A 12,259-nucleotide genomic window follows, 5' to 3' on the forward strand; every position below is an offset into this window, starting at 1 on the left:
ATTATTTCACACATCCACACAGCTTCAATGATCTTCCAGTGACTGGAGTTTTGAGCATTCGGATGCCTGATTTGTTTCTACTCACAGGAATATAGTTGGCATTAATGTAGTCTGCTCCTTCTTCTTCATTCATAGAGAGTAGTCTCACTCTGCTGAAGTCATCTGAAGAGAATAAGATGAAAAGACATATTAAAAAATCAGGATGGTTGGAAAAATGACCTTGACCCTCTTCATACCATATCAAGTCAAATCAGGCAGCAATAGAGCAGGTAATCTACTGCAGTCCGCTACTTGAGTCCTCAGTCTTACTTTCCTGTTTAAATGATCACTTGATCATCCTCCAGTCACTTTTTCAACCCAGCACTTCTGGCCTTGAAGCAATCATCTGCAGGCATTTCAGAGGCTGTGCAGCATACTGACAGGAACTAAAATATCTGGGTGATAGCACGGAGATATATGGCATGTAGCTTAAACATATGATCCCTATCTTACCTAGTGACACCCAGAAAACTCACTAAGTTACCTAGAGAAAAGAAGATGCATAGGCCTTTTAAAAATTATTATTCTAGCCAGGTGTGGTAGCACATGCCTTTAATCCCAGCACTTGGAACATAGAGGCAGGCGAGTCTCTGTGAGATTGAGGCCAGCCTGGTCTACATAGCTCTCTCCAGGAGAGCCAGGGCTACATAGTGAGGGCTTGCCTCAACACCTCCCCCACGCCCCATTATTATTATACTTACTGGTTGAATTGTTTTGGTGCTAGACTTGGAACTCAGTGTTTAAGATATACAAAGTATGTGTGTGTGTATGTGTGTGTGTGTGTGTGTGTGTGTGTGTGTGTGTGTGTGTGTGTAGAAATGACTACTGGAGTCAAGCAAGTTAGCATAGCTACCATCTCACATAGTTACTCTTTTGAGGTAAAAGTATATAAAACCTGCTCTATTAGAAAATTTTGTGCCATACAATATTATCAACTACAGACTTTGTAGTGTGTCAAGACCCTAGACTTGTTCATCTCTACCAAACTAAAGTTCTGTCACCCTCAGCATATAGCTCCCCATCTCCCAACTACTATTCTTGTCTGTTTCACATATTACATTCTCACCGTAGACCTCTTTGATTTTGGCTTTCTATCTTGGTTATTTGTAAGCCTTATTCTTTTTCTTTAGCTTCTTCTGAGTTACATTGCTTACTTTTTAAAAAGACTTTTCTTTTTCTGGTTTGTAGTCACTATACATGGTGTTGAGTTTCATAAAGAAAATTTCAAGTATACCATATATTTTAATTACATTACCCCCCTCACTCTCCTTTTTCCTTCTTCCTTCCTGTTAACCTCCTTCCTTCCTTTTAAGGCTAACTTCTTATATGAGAGGATTTGATCACTAATATTTATCTTCCCGACAAAAATCAGTTAAGATTATAAACCTACTAATGAATGTTGCTTTTGTTCATACCTACAGTTTTGCTTAAATTTTATGTGTATGAGTGTTTTGCTTGCATATATGTAAGTGTACCATGTACCTACAGTGCCCACGGAGCCCAGAAATGCATGTCAGATCTACTGGAAATGGAGTGACAGAAGGTTGTTAGTCACCATGTGGGTGCTGGGAACTGAACCCGGGCCCTCTGCAAGAGCAGTCAGTGCTCTTAACCCCTAAGGCATCTCTCCAGCCCCTTACTAACAGCCTTTAACATATACAGCGTTATCACGGTGTAGGCTCATGTATTGAACATTTTCAAGATAATTTCCTTGACCCATGAGTGAAAGTGTGGTGTGTGTGTGTGTGTGTGTGTGTGTGTGTGTGTGTGTGTGTAAATACCAATAATCAATTTCTTGGTATAAATATAGGATTGATATCATCTATGCTTAGAAATTTTCCCAATAAAATAACGTTTTAGAAAATGGTGTTTCTGCCTGAATGAATAGGACACTGCATGTACGGCAGAGGGCATAGGGTTCAGTGCGAGGATAGGGGGAGGCATGGGAGGGGGTCTGGATGTGAGTGCGAAATATTGTATAAAATTTTAAAAGCGCAATAAAAAAATTTAAAAATGATGTTTCTAAACTATCCAAATGTATGCATTGGCTTTCACATGATGATATTTAGTTGACTCCTAACTTAACTGAATTTAATTTAGAGATTTTCATCAAATCTTATTAAAGAACAAAAACCATATGAATAATAGAGTTGCCTTTCTAGAACTTTTTTGCTTTTCTTCTCACTTTCTCATTCTTTTGCTGCCCACTTAGAAGGTTGCAGGTTCAAAAGTTCCATCTACTCTACAATGCAGTCTAATTGTCGTGCCCTGGTTTATGCCTCTTTAAATGTTTATTTTTATTGCAGAATGCTAAGCAACAGCATAACTTGCTAAAAGTTAGAAGAGGAAGGCATTTTAATATGATCCACTGTCTCTACATTGGTCCCTTCCACTGTCAATGCATTGACAGAAAGAATTTCACTAGAGCACAAACTATTTGATTTCAAATTTGGCTAAGCTCCTTTGGTCCCCAAAGGGTCAAATAACTATTCTCTTCTGGCCAGATGCAATTTATTTGAAAGCAACATAATGGAATCTTCCTCCATCCAATAAGATCAGTGCACTAGTTAGGTCCAGGTAATGGCAGAGACAGCCTTGAGACACAGACCACACCTGGATTTGGCTGGAAAATGGAAAAACTCATTAAGGTGCAACAGCAGCGCTTTGACCTTTAGAAGTTATGACTGAGCTCAGAACTGTTGACCATCTTACATGGCAGGATGTTTGTGTAGCGGTTTTTACATCGGTTCAATGGAAGATCAGCAGCAAAGTGTGGGATATCCAGTCCAATCAATTTCAACTCCTGTAAACAAGAGAGAATAGCTTTGAGATTCCTATACAGTATGAATTGGATGGACTTAACTGTTCACCCTGGATTCTATGCCTGGAAGAATTACAACACGCCCCTGGCTGCATGACACTGGGGCAGCTCTTTTTAAGAGAAGAATATACTTCTCCACTTGGTCGCTGTCAGCCTGCTTTGGCCAATGAACTTTGGTGGCACTTGTGCCAAATCAATCTCAGTATGTCTTGGCTTAGTGTGGCTTTTCCTCTTGTCTTCTTCTATCTGCTAGGAAAAGTATATGCCTAGGAAAGCTTCTAGTTTCAGTACAGGCAACAACCTGATCCTGACCCACATGTGGCCTGAAGTGGGACTGCCCCAGGTGACCCTCACACCTCTGAGAGAAAAATGAACATTGCAGGCACTCTGACTTTGAGGTTGTTTCTTAGTGTGATTGCAGTGAAGAGCTGTCCAGTATGATGTATCTACCCTTGAACCTCTTACAAATCATTTGGAGAAGCAAGATCTATATGGGAGACAGGCTGCATAAGGCTTGAAAATAAAAACACTTTTCAGGTTTGTGGATGAAGAGTAACTGAAATGTAAGTCGTTCTCATAAACCTTTCTTGTTCTATGAGGAAATGCAGATATATTTTTCCTTGTAATCAATGAGCCTTGAAGGAAGAGTAAAAATGAGAGTGAGGAGAAATGGGCAGGAAGCAAAATCACATTACAATGTAGAGGATTAACAGCCACTAAATAGCTAGAGATGAAACCTGAAAATTAAAGATGAATAAGGAGTGTTGAGCCAAGCCCTTCAGTGGAAGCAAGAACATCCACACATCCATACTGACCTATTGGTAGTCTGTATGTCCTACCAGAAGAGGTGGTGGTAAGATAGTTTCCATGTAAACAGATAACTAGTACAATTCAAAAAAGGTTCTATGACTGGAAAAGGAGATTTTAGCTGTTTATCCCTGTGTCTTACAGAAAATGAGGCATTTGTATAGTTTCAAACCAACTAGATGTCTTGGGAGCATTGTTCACATTATGGCCTATTTAAATGGCAGTTTCAGTTTTTGCACAGAGTGTAGCCAAAGCAGTAGATCTAGTTACATATATATATATATATGATTTATTTTGCATGTATGTATCTGTATGAGTGAATACCACATGAGTGCAGTGCCCATAGAGGCCAGAAGAGGGCGTTAGATCCCATGGCACTTCAGTTACAAGCAGTTGTGAGCTGCCTAATGGGAGTGCTGGGAACCAAACTTAGGTTCTCCAGAAGAGCACTAAGTGCTCTTAACTGCAGAGCCATCTCTCCAGCCCTCCTGATGCAAATTTTAAGGAACTATTAGTAAACAGTACTTTTAACCATCTTTACATGTCTTTACTTACATCCTGTGTAACTTTCTACAAGGATATTGAGACGGTGGGAGAAACCCCTTGCAATACATTTGCTTACATTTAGAGGGTTTAATATCTTTTGCATATGTGTGGGTGTATGGTTTGCATGTATGTGTGTTAGCATGTGTGTGGGCATATATGTGTGTGGGTTCATGCACGTACACTTGGCCAGAGGTTGCCATTGGCTGTGTTCCTCAATTGCTCTCCTTCATTTACTGAGGCAAGGTCTCTCAACCTTTGGCTGGTCTAGTTAGCCAGCTTGTCCTGGGGCTCCTGTCTCCACGTACTGAGTGCTAGAATTACAGGCAGGCCATCAAACCTGGATGGCTTTTATGCCGACGCTGGGATCTGCACTCTGGCATGCTTGTGTGGTAAGTACTTTATCCACTGGTAAATGTTCCTAGCCCGGAAGGTTCACACAGGTTTTACACTTTGATTTGCCTCTCTGTTGTTGCTTTAAGGAACCATAAACTGGAGGATTACCGTGAAGTAAGAATTTTGGAGTCTTTAAAGATTTAAAGGAAGAGACATTTTATGATATTCTGAGAGACTGCAGAGGGCTATCTTTTCATTCTTTGCATCCCAGTTCACATGCTGTTGGCAAAACACATGGTCAGAAATCAAGCTCTGGGTTTTCTGCCTTTTTCAAAGGGAAGGTGCTGACTAGCAGCTACCCAGTCCTCACCAACTTTGGCTTGTGTATCCAAAGTCAACATGGATGTAATAGCCTCGATGGCCAGGCTTCTCTTTCTCTCTGATTTCTCGTCATTTTGGGCTTCTCAAGATTACAGAATCTTAAGCTTTTTAAGTAAGTGGAAGTCATTCTTTAAGACAATCTGGCAAGTCAGATTCTCAAGGCAAAATTTCCATTTTTTTTCCACTTTAGACAAAAACCTATGCATCCCATGTCTTTAAGCAGAAAACTGTCCACTATTACAAGTTTCCCATTGAAAGAGTTTCCAACAGAGCTCACTGTATTGCTCTTACAATAAACAAAATTTATTTATTTTTAGAAAAAAACCCAAATCAACATTTTTCAAGGTTAGTTACTTTGGGTAATCATAAGCTTATTGAAATAACTGCAAAAATATTTTAGAAATGAACCTTCTTTAGAAAGTCTTTATGGTTTGTCAAAAGACCTCAGTTATTTTTCTGGTTTTCTGTACGTCTTATAAACTGTAGATTCTTGCAAACTGGTTCAAATCTCTCCAATTTCAGGTTAATTATCTGCTAACAATTTCTCAATACTTTTCTGGTTTACAGTGACTACCAAATAGAATAACTAAACTCAACAAACAGGAATGTTGCTCTATTGGTAATGATTGTGGAACACTTCACGATTATATGCTTGTTTTCGCTTTTCCTGACTCTATATTTCTCCCTTCTTTGCCATTTGTACACATAAACCCACAGCTCTCCTATTCTTGTTTCCCCAATTTGGAAACAGACTAAAAAGCCACCGGAAAGGCCTCAGATACAAAAGAAACCTTGGAAACAGACCTAGGCTGAGTTGGTCACATGGAAGCCGACTCAGGGAGCGACCTGTAATCATGCTCTGCCTCCCCTGCTGTAAATGCCCTAAGTTGATAAGAGCCATTTAATTGGCTGAACATTGTAAATGTAAATTGCTCAAGTTGAACTGCAGTGGAGCAGGGGCCGCATGCACACACAATGTGCTTTGCACGCTTTGTAATTTAGCTTGTCACTCAGTGGAAAATCAAATACATTTCCAGTTCAGTAGCTTTGCAGATATTTTCTTCCCAGCCATATGGAAACACCAGAGGCTTAAATCTTCATTAAGAAAATGTATAGGGGTGACGGGATGAAATCACATAAATTAATTTTTTGGATTTGCTTTTGCTGGTTTTGCTTCTAACATAATCAATCATATATTGGTTTTATTTCTTGTAGTCATTGCTAGTGGGTTGAATAGTGTTCACCAAAATGCTGTTTCCATATTATAATCCCCAGAATCTGTGACTGTGATCTTATTTAGTAAGAAAGGTTCTTGCAGACATAAGTCACTAACGATTACAACACGTGGTTATCCTGGGGAGGAGAAGGCAGGTAAGGACAAAGTCAGAGACTGGAGTGGTCCGGTTATTAGTTAAAGAATGCTCAGAGTCACTAGAAACTGAGCAAGGTAAAGGATTCTAGACCAGAGCCTTCAGGGGGAGTGTGGTTCTGATGACACCCCGATTTCAGCTCCTGATTCTGACAACTGCGAGAATACAATTCTGTTGTTTTTTAAGCCAACAACATCATAAAGATTTGCTTTCGAAGTCCTGGTATCTAATGCCGTCACCAACTCCAGTGGCAGTCTACATTGGGTTGATTACTGCCAAAGCATCCAAGTCCCCCAAAAGAGAGCACGAACTGGGGGGTGGGGGTGGAGGACTGTAACTAAATACCACAGAGTGGTGGTTTTAGCCAAAGAATTTTATTATTTCTCATAGTCATGGAGGTGGCAAAACCCCAAATCAAGGTGTCAACAAAAACTATTTCATTGTGAGTCTCTCTAGCTTGTACACAGCCAGCTCATTGCACACTCCCAGGTCTTCTCTACATGAATAATGAGAGAGGAGGGAAAGCTCACTAGAAGCTCTTAACATAAAGGCACTCATCCTACGACTAAGACCCACCTCCTGGACCATGTCTAACCCTAATTACCTGCAAACGGCCTCATCCTCAATTACTATCACATTAAGGACAGGGCTACAACGTAAGAATTTGGGAAGACCACAGTCAATCAGCCTGCCATCATCTGGTAAGAGCACCAGGTGCGTTCTAGTCGTAGAATTTGTAATAGTGCCAGCAGATGGCAGTACTGGGTGTTTCTTTGGAACAAATTGGACTTCAGAAGCAGATGAGCTCGGTTCTGTCCACAGGGGCAGAACAAGCGAGGGGAAAGAGCAGGGATCCCATCCGTAGTGAATAAAGGATGCAATGGAATTGTAGCCCCTGGTTGTGTTCAGATGAACAGAAAAGGAGAAGTAAAGACTTAGAGCAAGCTGTCTTGTGGGCACTGTGTGAGTCTTCTGGGGCTTCTGGGACAAAGTGCCATAAACTTGTTGGTGCAACATTAAATAAATTTATTATTTCATGGCTCTAGAGGCAAGAAATCTGAAATCTAGTTATCAGCAGGGCCATGCCCCTGTGAGACACATGTGTGGGAGTTCTCTGCTTTCCTTAGCTTCTGGTAGGGCATGCTTTCATCTACACCTGTGTACTCCAATCCCTGCTATTGCCATCATGTGGAATCCTCTGTTCTCATCTCTACTTGTCATCATGGATTAAGGACTTGTTCTAATTCAATATGACTGCTTAGCTTTACCTGTCACAATCCTATTTCAAAATGACATTGCATTCTGCAGTATGGAGAAGTTTGGGCTTCATCAGATCTGGAAGGTGGAACATGATTCAACCTATCACAGGTTCCTTAAAGAAAGTACTGATGGGAATCCCATGGGTGAGTAATGGAAGGTCAATGAAAAAGAAATGCCATAGGGAAGTCTACAATAACTTTCAGGGCCCTGAACGTAGAATTCAGACGAAGGCCACAGTGCTAGGATAGGCTCCTAGGAACAGAGGCTAAACACAGTGGAGGGAAGGAATGAGAGGATAGAAAAAAGTCTGGAGCAAAGACCTCTTCTATAAAAACTGCTGGAGAGACTGGAGGTGATTACTTCAGTAATGACTGTGGGTACTTCTAAAGGAACTGGGTTGAAATATAAGCAAACCTGGCTACAAATGAAGTTGTTATCAGAAATAATGATCATTTCTTGTGTGAAGTATGGTGAGTTGTGTAGTTTTATTTTGATTTTTCTATCCATGTTTCTGAATAAAGATGGTGAGGACCTTTGAATCACAAAGGCCAAAGACTAATGAGAGAACAAGGAATGTGTGGACTGTCTCATGAATGCTTCTACTTCAGCCTCTGAAGTCTGGTTCTTTCAATGCTCTGTCACAGGAAACATCAGTAATGAGGCTGTCTTCTTAATCCCTGGGTCCCTGACCTCCCTAAGGAAAGATGTATATTTTTGTCAGAAGAATAATCAATCTTTCCTATAGTTCGCAAATCAGATAGAGTGAAAAAGGAATTTACTCAGTGAATACAAATTAGTAACTCATATAGCCTTATGTATGACTTATAGCTGTATTGGTAATATATGTAAATCTAGACATTAATTTCAATTTGCATAATGCTTATAAATGATGCAATTTCTCAATACCGATTTGATTTTTCAATGTCAGCATCAAAATGAATGTCAGTAGGATAAGTGTTCAAATGAACAGAATAAATACCTATTCGGCTACTGCATTTAGCTAGACCCAGCTGATTCAGTCATCTCAATACCTTGTTGGGTTCCTATTACTGCCAGAAGCAGTTTTCTCCCTTAAGTTTCAGTAACTATCAAGCTATTCTGGGAAATCTGAGAACTGTTATGTGAAAGGTCAGGCATACATCCAGAAATCTGGCATGGGAACTCAATGTTTCTCTGTGAATAGAGAAACCGTGACACTCAGTCTGAGGATGCGGCGGGTGGTGAAGGTTGGAAACTTGGCAATGCCTGGAGACTGTCAAGGACAAGGCAAGTATAAGCAGTGGGCCTGTGGGTGAGTGAAAGTTAGTCCAAAACATGCAGCCTAAGCATGTGATATAAAAGACATAAAAGCATATAAAAGCATAAATGCATTCTTCCCACTCAACACGTGCACAGTGTAAGGATGGTACCAAGGCTACTACCCATATGACTAATAATGTCCTAAGAATAAAGATGTAAGAAAAACCTTCATAACAATAAAAGTCTTAAACATGTCTTCAAATCATGGAATGATGGCTACAATTATGTGTCAACTTGGCTAGGCTATAGAGTTGTTTGGCTAGGTTACAGAGTTGTTTGTCTAGGTTATAGAGCACAATTGCTTGAATACACAGCAGAGGTTGCATTGAAGATGCTGAAATGTGGTGACAAATGTGTTTAATCAGAAGACTCTGTAAAGTAGATTATCATTAGCACACGGAGTGAACCTTATCCGGTCAACTGACTGCATGACGGGAGCAGGCCGCTTCCCCTGGGGAGGGGGGTAATTCTGCCCCCCTTCTGTTTCAGGCTCAGGACTGCAACTTCAACTGTTTTGTGGTTCTCTAGTCAGTCAGCCTTCCCTGAAGACATCAGACTTCCTATTTTCCCTAAGCCAGTTCCGCAAAAGGAATTGTTTTTTTTTCTCCACGTCCTGCTGGTTCTATACACACATCTCATTGGGGCTTCTGGAGAACCCCAGTACACATAGATGGTTGTACCCTGGCTCTACAAGAAGTCCAATATTTTTCACTGGACCACTATTGGCCTAGGAAAATTCCTTACTGTAGTATTCCTTGAGGGACATTTAATATCCTTGACTTTTCCTGTTACATCCTAGTTGGTGTTCTCTATCCCAGGTACTATGACAATCAAAATAACTCCCACAGATTACCAAACTCCCTCTTGGGTACTGACTGGGTCTTTCTCAGTTGAGAACTAATTAGTTCAACCTATCTGTTTTATAGGTGAAGAAATTGGTGTTTTTGAAAAAGTGTGTCCCCTTCCCCTGGTATTGATTAGTGGCCAAATAGAAATCCTATAAATATCAATATTAATCTTGTGAAATAAACTTAAATGTGATCATTTATACATTGAGTATAGAAAAGTTGAGCACATGATTAATTGAACATTTAACATGTAAAATTTACCATTCTGTTTTCTGTATCTTTGTGGTATTTAAAGCTCGTATGCAAATTGCTTAGTGTTCGTCTCTACCAGCCCCCTTTACTTGTCCAGGAACATGGCTCTCTTTTGCTTTAGCTAATTTAACCACCGTAGCTTGCTCATGAAGAGCTTATGTGACCCCGCCCTCTTTGGTAGAATAGGCACCATGACCCAGATTGGGTAGTGAAAATCCCCCTGTCAATTTTTAAATCACAAACGAACAAGTCAATAACTCTCTTTCAGAACTGTGAAAACAAAATAATGTGATGCCGAGAGGAGGTTGATAGCTGTATTTCCACCATGAAAAAGAACTTGCTTTGCAGTATGAGAAAACCAAGACAAGACAGAGGAGAGAGCAGAAGTGAGAGATGAAGGAATTCCATCAGGGTGGCCCTAGCTTCCTGCCGCTCCTGAGACCAGTTGCTTCCCATCCACCTAAAGTTTAGCTACCCAACCCTTCCTCTGACCATATGAGACACTTTAATATCCTTTCAATAAATCCCTCTTTTCCTTTGGTTTAATTTAGCTTGAATTATATTTCTGTCACTCATAATTAAGGAACTATTTTTACTAGAAAAAGACATTGAATTTTTAAATAACGATGCAGTGAAGAAACAGTAATACTCTGGCTCGATGGCATAAACTACGAGCTCCCAGCAGAAGTCGTGATCCTTAGGTGTGCCACCAACAACATCTGTGTTGGTTTGGATGAGAAACGTCCCCCATAGGCACATGTATTTGAACACTTGGTCCCCAGTTGTTGGTGCTGTTTGGGAGGGTTATGGACCCTTTAGGAGGCAGAACTTTGCTGTAGGAAGAACATCGCTGGGGTGGGCTTAGAGATTTACAGTGTGCCCCACTTCCTGTTCTCTTGCTCTGCATCCTATGTGGAGATGTAATGTGGTCTCCCTGCTTCCTGGTTGCCAGGTCAGTCTCATGTCCCTGCTGTCTTGCCTTCCAGACATGAGGGACTACATCCCTCTGGAAAGGTAAGCTAAAACAAACCCTTTCTTGCCTCATGTGCTTTTGGTCAGGGCATTTTATCACAGCCACAGAAATGTAACAAATAACAGCATCTAATCTCCAAGGAATTAAGAAAATGTGCTTTTACACAGGTTGGAGATGGAGTTACATCATTGCTTCTTTCTTCATCATTAAAATCATTCAAGTATTCATTTTTTCAAAGTTTTGACTTATTATTGTTTCAAAAAAAATCTTCCTTCCATTGATACGCTTTCCGAGATGCTATTCTTACTGTATTCCTCCAATTCAAATTGAATTTCTGTTATTTGAGATATAATATTGTGGGTAACACCTATCATTTCTATGCACCTGGAGGCGATGGAGAACTAGACAGGTTCTATTCAGGATTTATCAAGACAGGTGATATTAGAGGGCTTTGTATTTGGTAGTTACATGCCCAGGAGACAAAGGGAGTCTGGTTAGTCCATCCTCCATACTTACTGTGGTTCACTTTACCTGAAGAACACACGAACTTACCTGAAGGCAAAGCTTAATGCCAGGCCTGTTTGCTTTTTATCTTCCCTCTTCTTGACTTTCCTGACTTTAAAGATGGCTTCTTCTATTCCTGTTTGCTCATCTTTGACTTGTACCTGCTGTCTTGTTCCCTGTGTGTGTGCCCTCTTGGCTCTGGCCTTCCAGCTAAGAGTGGAGGTCCCCTGCTCTGATCGGGTAGTTAAGGCAGGCCTGAGGTCAACAAACTGCCTTGCCTTAGTAGCAACTATACCCCAGGCTCCACCCAGTGAGCAGGGAAATGACCCCAGTGTGAGCCTGATGACTCCCGCACTTCACTCATGGGAAAAATTGCCTCACTCCACTCACCTCAAATTGAAGAGAGAATTTATAGTCAGAGTCTTTGGCCATATCCTTGATGTAGGAATCAAAGTCATCCAGTTGAACTGGGCTTTGTGAAACAGAGAGAAAGGCAGGCTTTAAAATCATGCTGATAGACATCATATATTGTTTAACACTCCACTTGTATATTTTCTTGTCAAAACCTTACTTCTTTAAGGTTAGCACTCATGATTATTACATTTTTTAATTTTAATTTTATTTATTTTATTTATTTATTTTTATACCCACTTCCCAGATAGCACCCTCCCATAGCCTCCCTCCCCTGACTAGAGCCCTTATACTCTGATATCCCTGCTACTGTCTGCTGTGTTGTCGGCAACCCCAGCCATTCACCACTACTTGTCCATCTGGTGAATCTAGTCAGTCTATCTAGAGGTCTTTGTTTTAGGAGGGTCAACTGTTT

The 12,259-nt window shown here is 40.6% G+C and overlaps 1 protein-coding gene across 1 annotated transcript in view; it reads right to left on the reverse strand.

Moving 5' to 3' along the window:
* Ptpro (protein tyrosine phosphatase receptor type O) overlaps nt 1-12,259 on the reverse strand; it is a 243,911-nt gene that overhangs the window by 19,010 nt on the left and 212,642 nt on the right. The window contains exons 19-21 of the mRNA XM_008856033.2: nt 11,824-11,905; nt 2,752-2,842; nt 86-162 (exon numbers count right to left, since the gene is read on the reverse strand). Coding sequence (XP_008854255.1) covers nt 86-162; nt 2,752-2,842; nt 11,824-11,905 — 250 coding nt within the window. The remainder of the gene's footprint in view (nt 1-85; nt 163-2,751; nt 2,843-11,823; nt 11,906-12,259) is intronic.

The sequence above is a fragment of the Nannospalax galili genome, unplaced genomic scaffold (genome assembly GCF_000622305.1).
Source record: "Nannospalax galili isolate Female #2095 unplaced genomic scaffold, S.galili_v1.0 scaffold208, whole genome shotgun sequence".
NCBI lineage: Eukaryota > Metazoa > Chordata > Mammalia > Rodentia > Spalacidae > Nannospalax > Nannospalax galili.